Raw genomic sequence first — 16,352 nt, 5'->3', positions numbered from 1 at the left:
TCCTTCATATGGCTTTTACATCCCACCACACTCCCCGTTTCCTTAACCTTAAAGATAACTTATTCATGGCACACCTATTATCCTTTGTAGGAAGTTCTTCTTGTCTTGGGATTCAGGAGAACGCATTTCCTCTGACTAAATAATTTTGGTATCTCCTCCCATAATTACACCCACGCTGAGTAGAAACATTGGCATTAGACATACATATATTATAGGAACTAGTTAATTCATTTGACAAGTCTACAGGTATTAATAACAACTGCTAAGTACCTCTCCCTTCTCTCAAATTTCAGCTGACAGCACGAAAAAATTGCTGGGTTTTTTTCTTTTTATGATTAATGTGACTTGGACATCCTTGAAGAACAAAGTAGAAGTTGTATGCAATTCTCATAAGCTGAGGGAATGGCAGGTGAGTTCTGTGCGTCATTTGTTTCCATTCAGCAGGTATTTTATTTAGGACTGTTTTCTTAAGATACATGCCCTGTAAGTATCTGCTCAGATTTTTTTATCTGAAGGAAATTTTATATTGTAATTTGTTCTTGCACTTAATTTTCAAAGTTTTAGTGTTGTTATTATTAAGACCTGTTTGAGAATAATTTTTGAGCTAGGCAGAGGATATTTTGGGAGGAAAAAAAAGAAAATAAATTCCCATCACTTCAAAAGGCACCATGCGGAACTCCATCTAAACGCTTTATTTTTTAAATGCCATTTCAGAGATGTGTTATGCTTTTTATTAACAAAATTAGTGTAATCCATCCTAATGGAGCTGTGAGCATGGAGCCTACAGATGGGAATTCAAAGATGCATTGAAACCCTACCAAAGGAAAACAGTAATGACTATCTCTGCTTTTTAAAGTTTAAAAATGAAGATTATTATCGAACTGGGCAATTGCAAAGCAGGGTTCTCTCTTGTTTAATGATGAAATATTTTCAAATCAGTTTTTAAAATGTTGCTTTGCAGGGAAAGCAGCAGCCTACTACAGTTCACTGTTGTCCCAGATAGTCACACTAAAGATTCTTTTTTAGCCCATATGCTTACTCACATTACTCCTTTGTGGTCATAGACTACAAAGAAAAAAATTCTTCTTCCTTGAATTTAGTTATGGCACTTTTTTTTGCATAAGTTAATTTTACTTTTACTACTTCTTCAAAGGTTATATGTAAATTGTAGTTTAATATGCAGCTATATTGTTTCAGATCTGACATAGCATTTCATTGCTATGCTATATGGTATGAGATAGACTTGGAAGCTTGTTTGAATATGCCTACCATAATAGTGCAGGGTGCCATAGGCCTTAATCCATCCTTTCCATCCCACTCATTTTTTTTGTTGTTATTGTTTCCTTTTGAATTCCCTTTAAAATGGTGGCGGTCATGTCCTCCCTCCCCTTCCAACCTTATTGCATTTATGATACTAGCATTAATAAAAGTGATTTGGAAGAATCTTCACCAAGGCACTTGCCCTGAGCATTTGCCAAAACTTGCAACACAATGCTCCAGGTGTACTCTGTGGAGTCTCACAGGGCAGATATAAACACAGAGGACAGTGCCTCTCAGAGCTCCTGAAGACAGTATGACTGCTCAAGTTTGAGTGTGGCAATAAAACGTGAGCTATAGAAGAGAAAATTTTGCAAGGAAGATCATATACATACTCCCTTGCCAAAAAGGTAGTTTAACATTTAAGGTGGCAAAAGCCACTTTATGGGTTTTAAACCACAGACCATAATAACAGTATGTGTGCAGGAGGACACTTGATATCGGAGAACTTCAAGCACACTGTAAGTCATCAGAATTCCTCTAGGACATGAAGGTAGTGCCTACTACAACAGGAATCCCAGTGGTCCCTTTGGACAGAGCTAAATTCAGTCAGATTGATTTGTTTGTCAAAAGCTCCAACTTATGTCCTCAAATACCTCTTGTTCATTCATATAAGACGGATGATCTCTCACTATGCATCTTTCCCTACTCTAGGCCAAATGGCATCAGGACATAAGCAGGAAAATTAAGATGTCCTAATTGCCATTTCTGGATCCTAAAAATATATATGTTGAAACTGTAGAGGGGCTACAGGCCACTTTATTTGCTGCTGACAATGAAATGACACTGATTTGCCCCCAGAAATTTTTTTTCTAAGTCCAGTGATAAAACAGCATCCAGCACTATATAGGAAGTATATAAGTCCTCGGTGTATGACAGTCCTGTAACAAAACCCAAGCAAAAATTTCTATGAGTGACCACTAGACTTAATCAATTTAATGGAGTGTCTGCTTTTGAGTTGTTCTTCCTCCAATAAAAGACAACTGCTCTTAGCAACCTCATCATGCCACTTACCAGCAAATTACTTCTTTCCATGCTGGCTGCTTCTTCATGTCCTGTCTTCTGTTTTACAGATCTGACACCAACACATATCAGCTGGCAGCCATCAGTAAATGCAGGCACGCACCATACTGACAGATATGCCAACACTGAGTTGACTGTGAGGCGAGGACAAGCCTTCACTATTACCCTGTACTTCAACAGACCACGGCAGACCGGGGAGAGCCTAGCATTTGTCACTGAAATAGGTAACGCTCCATTAGCTTAATCCATGTTCTCACAGAACTGTAATCTTTATCCCTTGTAGTTCTCCCCGTATTCTATTTAGAGATGCAATTTTTCTTCAGGTACTTTTAATGCTTCCCCCCTCAATGTGCTCATTTCAAGTGCGAGGTTAATATTGAAACCACACTCTGGAATGGAAACCAATTATCCCCTCTTTCTGGCAGGGCCATCCCCCTCAGAATCTCATCGTACAAAGGCTGTATTTAACCTCTCTGAGGTGGGGGCAAGTGGCTGGAGTGCTGTCCAAGGACCCAGTGAGTCCGGTTATACAAACTTTACAATATCCAGCCCAGCCAATGCTGTCATTGGACGATACAATCTCATCCTCCAGATAACCTCAGGGAACAAGATCTTCTCCAGATTCTTGGGGCAGTTTGTGTTACTCTTCAACCCTTGGTGCCCAGGTAGGTACCAATGCCTTTGCTCTTGAATGTAACTGACCTATTTGCTTTCATATCTGCACAGTGAGCTTGCTCCTTCAAGCTGTCTCTCTTTGTGTTGCCAGCGGCAGCAATCTCAGCTATCTGTTCAGAGATCTGGTTTTACTACATTAAAAAGCTGCTACCACACCCCCTCCCCCCCTTTTATCCTCATGAAATGTACTATATGGGGTGATATCATAGACACTTTCTTCAGGACTGAGAAGATCACTTTTTCCATAGACAAGGGCTGACAGACTTTCATAAGCGCATGTACTTCTCAGAACTTGAAGCAAGCATACAGTAATGTCCTTGACTGGCACCTAAATCAAAGCAAGACTGCTCTTGTAGATGTTAACTGCAAAGACAATAGCTCAACTAACTTTATAAAAACTGATAGAGGGCTAGTGTGAAGATTTGCATTTCCCATGTCTTTCATCAGGGGTTGAAAAGGAACATCTCCTGCTGCTCCATTTTTTATTTCTGCAGCCTCAGCATGTTGCAGAAGAAATGAAAATTCCTAAACTCAAGTTTTGCAAATATACAATAGTCTAGAAACCTAGATTAGCCTTAAAATATACCACTCTAGAGTTAAGGGAGCTCTTAGACAGACAAGTGACTAAACAGATTATAAAAGAAGAGAAAAGTAACCACAATCATCCACTGTTTTCTATGAACATATGTTAGTCAAGGGCCACTAACAAATATGTCAAGAGCCAAGATGAAAAAAGCTGCTAATTAGCTCAGCATGTCTTGGAAGACAGGAATAATTATAGATCTATGTTCAGGAAACTCAGACTGTCTCTGCATAGACAGTCCTGAGGGAAAAAAACCTTCCCAGAACCCCCTGAAAGATCACGTGTGGTGTAACTTCTAATTGATGGAAACCACACTGCAGGGACCGAAATATTTGACAGCTCCTGAACTGGAACACAGGAGTAGCAGTGGTACTCATGTGACCAGACAAATTCTTCTTAGAAGAAAACTGAGAAAAATTAAGCTGCGCCATTCCAGTTAAAACTAATGATTTTGCAGAAGAGCCCTCCAGATTTATCAGATGATGCAACGACCACTGCCAAACAAAAGGGAGTATCCTTAAAGCAGGATGCTCTTGAATGAGTTTCTACAGCGTGAAATAGCTCCCCGATTCTGACAAACAGGAACAGATTCAGTTTGCGGGTACTTTACTGCCATAGTAAGTGTCATAGCACAAGGGAAAATAGAAAATTTATTTTCTCAGCAAAGGATAAATGGCAGATCTGGTCTGTAGATATGGTTCCACATGGGAGATTATTTATTAAGCTGGAACAGACAGGATTTAATTAGTAAACTGCAATATCAGTAAAGAACTACTTGCAAGGAACCAGTCAGGACTAGAGATGAAAGGAAAAGCACTGGGTTAGAGAAAAGCTACTAGTGGATCTTTAAGTGTCATCTGAAAAAACTGCTCTCATCAAATGGTTCATTACTGACTTCAATATGCTGACATTAAGCAGCATTGTCCATACATAGATGGGCTGGGATACCACATAGAAATAACTGGCTGGCCATAGAGACTGGAGTAGTTGAGAAGGGATAAGGTACAATAATACAAAATAAAAGACCATACGTTTAGGGAGACATAACAATAATTTCAATGGTAGACTGACCAGTTGGAAATCATGAAGAATGTGAAAGTACTTGTTAATCAAAGATGAGAACCCAAGTGAAATGGCCCTGAAGAAGGCAAATGCAATCTTAAACTGAATAAGAGGAAACAGTTACTCATATTTAAATGTTAATGCCATTGTACAAAGTGATGACATCTCATTTGGAATTTTCTTTCAGTTAATCTTTTCTGAACAGGAATTATGAATTAGAACATGTTCAGTGAAGGGTTACTAGGATAACTGAACACATGAAAAGCCTTTTGGACAAGAGAAAATTTCTAGTTTAGCAAGCCGAAAGCAATTAGTTTCAGAGATCATATATATGAAGTAAAGACAGAATTTGGACACAGAAAATACTGATCTTACCATAAAGGTAACAAACCAATAAGCTTATTAATTCACTAACATATTTGTTTCAAACCTGTGGATAAAACAAAAGTGATGTTTTAACATTAATAAAGTCTCTTGAGGACATTTAAAGAGAAATCTAAGACACTTGCAAGCCAGCCTCTGATAATGATGCATTATGTCCTAATGCTATTGAAGGAATGTACATTTAACTACTAGAATAAAGAGTGCTAATCATGAATTAAATGAATGATCATACACTATTTATCTATAGCTCACAAGTGAACATGTCAATTGTAAAGCTTTAGGGGATAAAAGGATTTGTATGTTTGAGAATTTTGTAGAATGTATCTTTTTCCCTAGATGTCTGATACTTGCCACTTGTTTCTGTGACAAAGATTATATGAAGACATTACTAGAAGTATATCTATGTTAGAAAGCATGCTTAAATATTGATTAAAAAACGATCAACAGAAATTTACATCCTGCTTCTTTCTCACTATGCCAGGATAAGCTTTAACTTCAGAATGAGAGGACAGAATATATAACAACTTTGTATTTTTGTATTAAAAGGAATTAATTTAACAAAGGGTTAAGTCTATGGTGGTCTGTCTTTCTGTAACTGTCAAAAAAGAGGACTATCGTGGCTGATTGCGTTTATTTTTTCCTCCTTGTGTGTTGAGAGTAACAGAAGGAGGGGTTGTTACTGTTTAGTCATACTTGAAAGGAAGAGATTGTGTTGTGGAGTTTTTTTACTCCTTTTAAACTAATGTGAATTTTGCTCCGAGTTATTGGTAGGAATAGTGTTGTTATAAAAAAAAAAAGTCTAAGTATATTTATTCAAAGAACTGTCTCTAGATCATTATAATTGAGAGCATATAAACCGTGGAAAAAAAGACGTTCAAGTGATTACAGAAGGACATTTAGATTGCTTATAATCATAAACTCATAGGGCTAGAAGGATCTTAAGAAGTTATCTAGTCCCACACCATGCTCTAAGGCAGGTTCAGTTCAGCACTTACATCATTCCTGACAGATCTTGAATTCCTTCTTAATGATCAGCCATAAGGGAAGCTCCAGTACCTACGCCGGCAATTCACTCCAATAAAATTTTTCTCACAAAAACTTCTGTAATTGATTGCCATGCTTGCCCCATTCCTCACCCCCATTTTTTTTTCCTACCTTAAATAATTCTGAGTCAATTCATAAGTTATAGTTTCTTCATAAGTTATAGTTTCTTCATAAGTTATAGTTTCTTCATAAGTTATAGTTTCTTCATAAGTTATAGTTTCTTCATAAGTTATAGTTTCTTCATAAGTTATAGTTTCTTCATAAGTTATAGTTTCAGGATTGCTGAGCATTCTTAGTGCTCCTGTCACTCTTTCCAACTGGCCCACACCTTAAGTGCAACACCTGGAACTGCACACAGTTCTCCAGGTCTATGCTGGCCCAAAAGCTTGGGAATCAACAATGATGATATTATTAAAAAACAAAGTGTGGACAGCCACCACAAAAATAAACTTACATAATGTGATATAATTTTTTAAATAAATTACACAATCTTTTTATTTGCAGGAAGGGAAGGATGGGAAGTTCCTATAGGAAGGTAAAGAAGTTGACTCAATAAAATAAAAAAGCTGATTTCTGATTTTTATATGTATTTCCTGAAATCCTGAAGCTTTCAGAAAACAATTTTAAACATTATGAAAGTAAACACAGAGCTAAGTAGATATTGCTACCTAAAGAGTGATCAAAGCAATCTAAACATCTGTGGGAAGCCAGTGCTTTCATAGCAGCTACATACTGTGCCATAAACCAGGGAAACCAATGAGTAACAATGAAATCAAAGTGAACGGTTGAGCAGGCTATCCTAATAACATTCCTGCTGGCACTTTGGATCAGGCAAGTAGAGATCTTCATTTAGGCATCTTAAAACAAGATGAACACGACTAGAAAACAGATAAAAATGTCATTTGCGTGATTCTTTTCAAATGTCTATTCTACTTCTAACTATCCTGAGAAGGTGGAAAAACCCAGTGAGCTAGCCTGGACTTTTCTCCATCTTCCTCACAAAAATACAACGTACAGATAGGGGACAAAATTAGGGAAAAAAGTTAAAGTAATATAACATGGATTCCCCTCCGCCTCCCCCCATAAAATAGCAGGCATTTTCACTGGACTATACATGTTCAGGGTGCTATAACAATACGTTTTCCAAACAGTAGTTTTCCCCTTGCTAAATCAAGATACAAATGTTTTTGAAAGGTTGCAAGTATTCTCAGCATTAAGTGTAAAAGCATGTCCAACTTGGTTTTCAGGTGATGATGTCTACATGGCTAATGAAAATGAGAGACAAGAATATGTTCTAAATGAAAATGGAATAATCTTTGTGGGCAATGCAAAGTACATTGAAGCAAGAGGATGGTACTATGGACAGGTAAGGAATTCATTTGGGCTCTTATTCTGTCTCCAATAGCATTTTCTCCTATCATTATTTGTCTCTCTGACAGGTATGCCTGTTTATATGAAAACTGAACAAACCTGGCTAGCCTTACTTGTGGTTTGCTCACTGTGTGCCTAATAGGACTTTGGTGTGAGAGATGGCCTAGCACCATCTAGACCTCATCTGTGACCAAAGCATCCACAGTACAAGTGACAATATACTTGTGTGGCTCCAACACACCCACTATTTTTGTAATGCAGTTAAAATGGGCCAGAACTGACATTGACATAGAATCATAGAGTGGTTTGGGTTGGAAGGGACCTTTAAAGATCACTTAGTCCAACCTCGCTGCAATGAGCGGAGACATCTTCAACTAGATCAGGTTGCTCAAAGCCCCATCCAACCTGACCTTGAATGTTCCCAGGGATATAACTCAAGAGAATCTAATAACTGCAGTCAGAATAAGCTTGGCAGTTTTAGTTTTACTGCAGTCATCTCTTCTGATGGCAGAAGGCATCCTGCCAGATTTTTGCTTTATTTAGTTAGCCCTGTCTTTAGCCAATATTGCAGTATGAACTGCACACTACTGTCTTTGTGCCTCACTGTCCCTATCACCTTTGGGCTGGAAGATTTTAGAAAAGAGGTACTGCAGTAGAATCTCCTCTAATTCTGTTTGTGAAACTATCTATTTTCTTAAAAATTTATCTTATCTGATCACAGTTTCAAGATCACCTTCTAAACATCTGTCTCACCATGCTTGATCTGAGCCTGTACTATCGTCAGGACCCTGCCATTGATGTATCCCGAAGAGGAGATCCTAAATATGTGGGCCGAGTAATCAGTTCTATGGTAAGAAAAGGACAACTTAATCTTAATTCCACATGCTTAAGCAGTAAGCATTAGTTATACCACTGAGACTCAGCCACTTGCACCTTAAACAATATAATTAACTAGATATGGTGTATTACACACAATTGATTTTGTGCATTCTGTTCATTGGCCTACTTTTAGATCAATGGAAATGATAATGATAATGGAGTTCTCCTGGGAAAGTGGCAAGGAAGTTTCCATTCACATGAGAATCCATCCAGATGGGATGGCAGTGTGGTAATCCTCCAGAAATGGTGTCATGACAACTACAAGCCTGTTCAGTATGGCCAGTGCTGGGTTTTTGCAGGCGTGATGTGTACAGGTAAGCTTTAAGAATAGAGGACTGTGGTGAAATGGAGGCATTTGTGACCTCTGGTTTTACCAAAACTACAAAGCAGTTAATTCTACAAGAGGAACAGTTTTCTGAAGACTGCAAATGCTGAAGAATCACAAAACATTTAGACTTAACTTTAATTCAATGATTATAAATATCTGAGAAACAAAGCTCTGTGTTTTTTGTTTGTGTTTGTTTTTTTAAAATATATTTCAGTTCTGAGGTGCTTGGGGATTCCAACTCGCTTGGTTTCAAATTTTAACTCTGCCCATGATGTGGATAGAAACCTGAGTATTGATAAGTACTATGACAGCTCTGGAAAGAGTCTTAATATCGGCAAGGATTCCACATGGTAAATATAATTTTTTGCATCTCACCAATAATTAGAGAGAGGATTTATGAGACTTAAAGACATGAACACTAGTAGTACAAAAGCAACTGAGTGGACAAAATTTAATACAAATATCTAAATTAATACACTAGCCATCCATTGGGAAAGAAAACATACTTCATGGTTTTGAGATAAGTTACTTCAAGCAAGCAACCAACCAGCACAATTTTTTGCTGTCCTTGACCTCAAACAAGTTGCAACTTTCTTTAAAAAGTATGTTTCCATTGACAATGTACCAATTCCCAAGGCTCTTTTAACTATTGACACATAACCAGTCTGTTCCTGATAATGCAGCTGTGTACCTTCCATGCTCTTAACTGGTTTACTGCTGCCATAACTTTCTCTCATCACACATCCAAAGCCTGTGTTTCTCAGCTTGGCCTGTCATCCTCCCCAGGTAAATAGGAGCCTCCCCAAGAAGTTTTCCAGCAGTCCTTTTTAGCTAGACCTTCCCTTTGTGGGAGCTGAAAAAGAGAGAGCAATCCCAACGCTCTCCAGACTTGGTTATTGGACATTGTAGTCCAGTGCTGTAAACTGTAAGTGATCCATGATCATCAATCAAACCCCAAAACTCGAGTAGCCAAAGAAACATGATATTCTTTAAATAATACCATTTTATACTTCAGTTGCCCTCCAGTTTTAAAATCTTTACTCTGCAGCCACTTCACTTTTCAGAAAGTGAACTAACTAGGCCCAAAGGTATACCATATAGCTCAAAGTCTCTGTGCACACTAGGCTTCACCAAAAGTATCATCTTTACTTAGTCTGCTTCCTTTCACTGAGTGTATGTGGTTGAAGGATATGGGAAGCCTTTCACCTCTTAACTTCCTTAAAAGTATTAGCCTCTGAACAAAATTCAGTCAACAAATCTTCTTTTCTGGGTCCTCCTGTGACCTACATTTTACCAATCTTTCATGCTATCCTTTCCTTTCAGAGTTTGTGGAACTCATTACCACTGGATGCTGTTGAAAACAAAACTAAACAGGGCAAAAGAGATTCATAGAGAATAAGATGACTAACAACCATTAAACCCAGTGGTCTCAATGTAATGGCTAATTCATGAAGTCCCTAATTCTCTGACTGCAAGAAATCTAAAGCATATGAGGGGAAGGGTCATTCTATTCATGTGCTGTTCTTACCTCTTTTCTAAACATCTACTGCTGCACACTACTATACATGGACTATTGGACATTTTATCTGACCCAGTATAGCTATTTTAAGTTTCCATTTAAATGAAGCATTTCCCACATTTGAAGGTTACTGAACCCAATCACCAAGTGTTGCCTATATATATCCAAGACTTAAATCTTTCACTTATAGTTCATATTGCTCCCAAAGCAAGCTGCTGACATCTGTATTCTCTCCCTCCCCACTCTGAGGTCTACACCTCAAAAGCAGGAGGTAAATCTATCCTTTGAAAGAGGTAGTGAGTTGCTGTAACTAGACAGCTTGTGTCACATCTTAGAGAATCTTTAAAAAACAAAATTCCCTATTCCTTTCAAATTGGAAGTTTGTATGACTCTATATTACTATGCTTTCTAGACATTGTTCTTTGTCTCCAGGGATTATCACGTCTGGAATGAAAGCTGGTTCATTCGCCCAGACCTGGGAACATCATACGGTGGATGGCAGGTTTTAGATGCGACTCCACAAGAACAAAGCAAAGGTAACAGTGTAAGTTCTTAGCATGACTTAACATCCCTTTTCCAAACTGAGCACAACTAATAAAGTTTGACTTTTTTTTTTTTTTTTTTCTCTATGTTTTAGGATTATTTCAGTGCGGCCCTGCATCTGTCATAGCCATCAAAGAAGGTGATGTAGACTTGGATTACGACACCTTATTTGTGTATACAGAGGTGAATGCCGATTGCAACAGATGGATTGTATACAGTGATGGAACTAAGAAAAGAGTTTATTGTGATACTGAAATAATTGGCAGGTTTATCAGCACCAAAGCTGTGGGTAGCAATTCCCGCGTGGATGTCACCTATAATTACAAATATCCAGAAGGTAAAGGAATTATCCCAAATTATCTCCTTGTTATCACAATTACCTCCTACTGAATTCTTGGTGCTAGGAAGCTAGGACGGATAACCTGTTTTGTTTGAGCATCTCTCCCCTTCCTTCAGAAAATATTTCTGCCAGTGTTCTCAGATTACTTTCTTAATACAATGGGTATTACATGTCTGGTTTTGTGTATTTTGTAGTTTCCTTATGAAGACACAATACAAAATATACTTTAGTCCCTGACACAGAAGTACAAAATGTAATACATACACAAAACAGGGCTATAAAATACATTTTAGTACCCAAGGCAGACAAATCCTCAAGCTGTCATACCAAAAAGTCTTAAAACTGAGTCCATCATGTATCACGAACTGTGCAGAGGTCTGCAGTATGGGAAATTGCAGATTAATAAGTACTTGTTTTCTGACATATCTGGCAGAGGGAGTAGGGCAACAATCAAGCCATTAATCCAAAACCTTAAACTCTAGTCCTCTAACACAGACATCCATCTCCCCTATGACCTCATGCTCAGTGTCTCTCAGGAAATAAGTTCTTTCTTGCTGTGTCCATTCCAACTCCTCATCTTTCCTTTTGAAGACCGCATTACATCCTGTTCCTAAGAGGAGTGACTCACTCAATCTCCCTCTCTGACTGTATAAATTCACCGAGTTAGGCTCCCTTGTGCTCCTGCTCTGACAGCCAGCCATCAGCTACCCAGCCATTCAGTTATGTGTTTGCACTCCCGGTGGACTCGGTCTACCCATTATTGGATTCTGGAAACAAAACTACTAGGAAACAGTAAAGGGACTAAGTGCCATTCATCTGTACTTAGGAAAACAAAGCAGCAAAAGTTAAGAACTGCATAGCCATATGTTTGCAGGAATGTTTTTATCTTCCCTCAAAAACTTGGTACCTATGTCTTTCCATCTTTTTTAAATTTAGGCTTACAGATTTCATATAATAGTTTGCTTAATGTTTGTGGCTCAAAGTCTTTTAAAAAAGAAAAAGGAAGATGTATTTCACTTCTTTAAAGTTTGCCATCCAGAATCAGTGGCCACATTTCACTACTTCACTCCTCAAGGTTTTAGTGCAACCATATTTAATACAGAGGTTGGTTATCATTAGATTAGCAAAGTAACACTTATCGCACTGCTGCATGTTCTGACCAAAGAAAAAGAGATCTTGCATCTTAAACAAATACAAATGCATCATATTTCATTTTAGTGACATGTTCACCTTATTACAGTATGTTTATTACTTTCCCATGAAAAACCTGAAGGGAGGCCTAATAAAAATATGGGGAACTTTTAGGTATTGCATATTTCTGGGTGATGCAGAGCTGACACCCTTTATCATTCTGAAAGCCTTTACACAGAGAAGGTGCAATGGCAACAAAAGTATGAATTTTACTTGGTTCTTTCCTTTAACCAGGTTCTTCTGAGGAAAGACGAGTTTATAAAAAGGCCTTGGCCAAGATATTTGGATCAAACATCACAGAAGGACACACAGAATCTCCAGATGCAAGATCTTCAGAGACAATTAGAAAACCTGGGATCTCTGGGAAATTCAAGCTGGCTGAACCTCCGGTGTTTGGCAAAGACATTACCCTAATCTTAATTCTGAATAACCTGTCTTTTGACCACAAGACCGTGAAGGTGGACATGAGTGCATCAACCATCCTGTACACAAGGAGAGCAGTGGCAGAGATCCTGAAGGCAACCACCTCTGTGGATCTTGGTTCTAAAAAAGGTAACTTTTAATGTCCCTAAGGAGCCAACATAGCCCTCTTCTTAGCCACATGAAGGCAATTGGAAGGAAGAAACAACATATTTCTATCATCAGCCTTGTAGCGCATGTACTTGTTCCATATCTTAATAGCATTGTTTATGACTACATTTTACAAGATTTTTTTTTCCTCTGAAAACTTTCAGTAGTTCATTGAGGAACTGAAGGTCTCATTAAATGTTATATAGTAGGCTACATTTATATTATAGCTCCAGAAGCAACACTATATATGTACGGGGGGTGGTGTGGTGTGTGTGTGTGTGTACATATATATGCGCGTATGAGTGTGTCTATTTGCCTGTGGTGATTATTACATGTATAGGAACACATCTTACTCTTTTAACAAATAAAAAAAGTGTGATGTGTGCTTTCTGGCACTCAACAGGCAACACTTCAATAGAAATTAACTAGGACAAAGGTTAAAAGTTACAGTGAAACTCCTTGTCTCTCTTTTGAAGAGTCAAGGCTATTAAAATTATTATAGAGATCTTTTTTATCCCCAGGGACTACAAAGATAAACATTTTTTTTCATACACAGCAGAAAAGTTGTAGGACTACAATAAGCATCTGACCAGGTCACTTGAAAAGGATCTCTGTGAAACTTGACCCAAACTTTCTTCTTGACTGAGGTAAAACAAATAGGATATAAGGAAGGAATAAATAAAAATGGCTATACCTCTAATTATAAGAAATACAAATGGACAGGAATCCAGTGAAATGCAAATGAGCAGATTCCCTCAGTTTCAGGCTAAAATCCTCCATTCAAAACTGTGTTAAATGAGTTAAAGTAGAAAAGGATCACCAGAAGAGGGAAATACACAACCAGTCTCACAAGGAAGAAACATAAACAGACTCCAGCTGTCTTATCTTCTGTTCCCTTCAATAATTTCCAAAACCCTCACAATAGCTCTCTTTAACATTCTTTGAGAATGTAATGGTTCCTAAATATATCTCTGAATTTCAGGGAAACATATCCGGTTAAAAATCCCTTATTCTTATTATGGAAAATATCTGACTACTGACAAAAGGATCCAAGTTACTGCTTTGTGTGAAGTCATGCACATGCACGGGGTAAAGTTGCTGGTGGAGAAGACAATCATTTTAGAGGACACAAATATTATCATTAAGGTAAACAATCCTCTCCCTGATGTCCTGAATGACAAAAAGAACTAAAGAGTCTTTCTGGAGCTCAGATCTTAAGATGAGAATTTGGGGATAAATGCATTAATTTAGGCTGCAATTTCAGATGTTACTCTAAAATTCTGCCTGTTTAAATTGAGAAAGTAAGCATGCAAGAGACCAGTTTTGAATCTTTGCCTGAATCTGCCCACTGTTCTTCAGAACAGCTCTGTTACCTGCTTTATTTCCCAGTCCCATGCCACTGCTTTATGTTCCCAGAACATGTTTTCATTTCATCTGTATTCTAGTTATTGGCAAGTGCTTGTGTTGCCTTTAAACAATTTTGCCTACTCCCAAAATACAGACTTAAACCCTTAATTCTAATCTACATTAGGGCCAGTTTATGTTGTTTTAACACTTTAATCCTAATCAATGATGTGTGTCATCCCCCCCTCCCCCCCAAAAAGGCACTCAGGGCTCTATCTCACTGAAATTGTGCACAAAATATTGCATAGAGCTTGACAGCACTATTTAGCTAAACCAAATCCAGCTTCAAGTATTAGGAAAGGCATACCAACTATCAGTTAAATTTCACTGCTCCTACCAATATCTCATTCATCATCAAATATGAGAGATGTCTGCTTACAGTTCAACTGAAGTCTGGCTCCAGAAAAGTGTAAAACAGTGAATGATCAGAAATGTGTCTTTGTCATTTAGATTCCTCGGCGGGTTGTGGTGAACAAAGCTGTTACTCTAGAGATCTCATATGCCAATCCCCTCCCTGAACCTGTGAACCGTTGTGTATTACTAGTGACTTTGATGAATCAACAGGTCAAGATACAGTAAGTGAAAGCTGTAGCATTTACTCAGTGTTTCTAACATGACCAATAGCATGTCTAGTTTCTCAATAAGAAAAACTCATGGTTGAATTGTCTTTTTCATATTTTCTATTTATGAAAGTAAAAATGCCACCAAATATATAGCGATATTATGATTTCTCAAGCATGTATTTTTTTTTTTTTTCCCACATAGGAACTTCTTTAACAACTAAAAACTGCTAACATTCTTCCTTCCTCGGAAAGCAAACGGGCACGTCAAATTCTTTTGTCTCTCTGATATTTCTTCTACAGCTTAGCTTTGTTTTTCTAGTTTTATATACAGTACCCTAATACTACAAAAATGTCTGCGCTAAAGCAAATAAGTAAGACACTGCCATAGCTCCCCTCATTCCAACCCAAACAACAAGTTGCTCTGTTCTCCTCTAAAGTAGGAGAAAATCATGCCTTTTCAAAACATAAGAGTAAAATGTTCTATTACTTTTTTCTTTTCCTCTGGACTCTGCTGCTTTATGGATTAACTCAATGTTGAGCAGTTCATATTTCCTAAAGTTTATTTTATTACAAAACAGCCTGACTTGCTGGGCTCTGGAAATATTTGGACATAATAATCCATAAAAATATGGAAAACATTATTCCAGTGAAAGACTAAGCCAATTTAGGCCGAAAGGAGACACAAAGCACCCCTGGCCATTAGAAAAATCATATTATTACCAAAACGGATATGAACCAAGCAGGCATCGGACAGAGTGCTGACTTTTGACATAAGAGTTTTCCTATTCTGAGTTTGTGTTGACTTTCCAAACTTGTACGCAGCCCTAACATGGAAGCATGACATAGCACTTCTCATTTTCATCAGTCTGTTCAAGAGTAAATTAAGGTGGTACTATCTTTTCTCATTTCTTAGTCTACACAAAGCCTCAAACCCTAAGTAATTCTCAAAAACCAAGCCTGGGTCTCAAGCAACTGTTGGTGCCCTAGCTATCACGGAGTTCTGCTTCTTGGGAATCTCAAGAAAAGACAATGCAAGCCTGAATTAATTGATTTTTTTTTTTTTTCTTCCAGTCTGGCACAACTGGCACCGAGGGAGAGATCAAAAATTTATTTTGAATTCACACCTCGCAGGACTGGGCCCTTACAGCTGCAAGTAGACTTCTCTTGTGACAAATTTTCACATGTGAAGGGATTTGTAACCATTGCAGTAGCACCTGCATAATGTGATGGAATCAATCTCCTATTTCAGCATTAACATGGCAAGACATTCTCCCCTGTATAGGGACAGTGATGACGGCAAGAAACTTTCCACAGAAATTGGTGACCTCTTATACTGCAATAGAATCAAGGCTCCTGCTTTCACAGTGCTTAATTATTTAGTCTCTAATTATATTTCTTTTTTTTGTCCTCTTGTCTAGAAAAATGAAGCCCCTTCCTTGTAGAAATAGTTTCACTGTTTTATCAGATCTCATTGTGTTAAGCTCCCGGTTTTGACTTTTCCATCAGATAATTAATACAGTGTCTTTGTGACCACATTCTAATTGTCAGCAATAAAT

General features: G+C 37.8%; 1 protein-coding gene across 1 annotated transcript; it reads left to right on the top strand.

Annotated features, from left to right (window-relative positions):
- Window positions 1–2,320: 2,320 nt before the first annotated feature.
- Window positions 2,321–16,018, top strand: LOC309596952 (protein-glutamine gamma-glutamyltransferase E-like; the record flags this gene model as incomplete). Its single annotated transcript, XM_082325724.1, has 12 exons — window positions 2,321–2,564; window positions 2,766–3,005; window positions 7,336–7,454; window positions 8,181–8,309; window positions 8,472–8,652; window positions 8,881–9,016; window positions 10,618–10,721; window positions 10,823–11,065; window positions 12,494–12,811; window positions 13,812–13,975; window positions 14,684–14,808; window positions 15,868–16,018. 12 exons carry the CDS (start codon window positions 2,321–2,323, stop codon window positions 16,016–16,018), a joined length of 2,154 nt encoding a protein of 717 aa, XP_082181850.1.
- Window positions 16,019–16,352: the final 334 nt, after the last annotated feature.

This window comes from Platalea leucorodia, assembly GCF_965183815.1.
Source record: "Platalea leucorodia genome assembly, chromosome: 13".
Classification (NCBI taxonomy): Eukaryota; Metazoa; Chordata; class Aves; order Pelecaniformes; family Threskiornithidae; genus Platalea; species Platalea leucorodia.
Note: the sequence above shows the minus strand (reverse complement) of the source record. Positions and strands in the feature narration are given on the sequence as shown.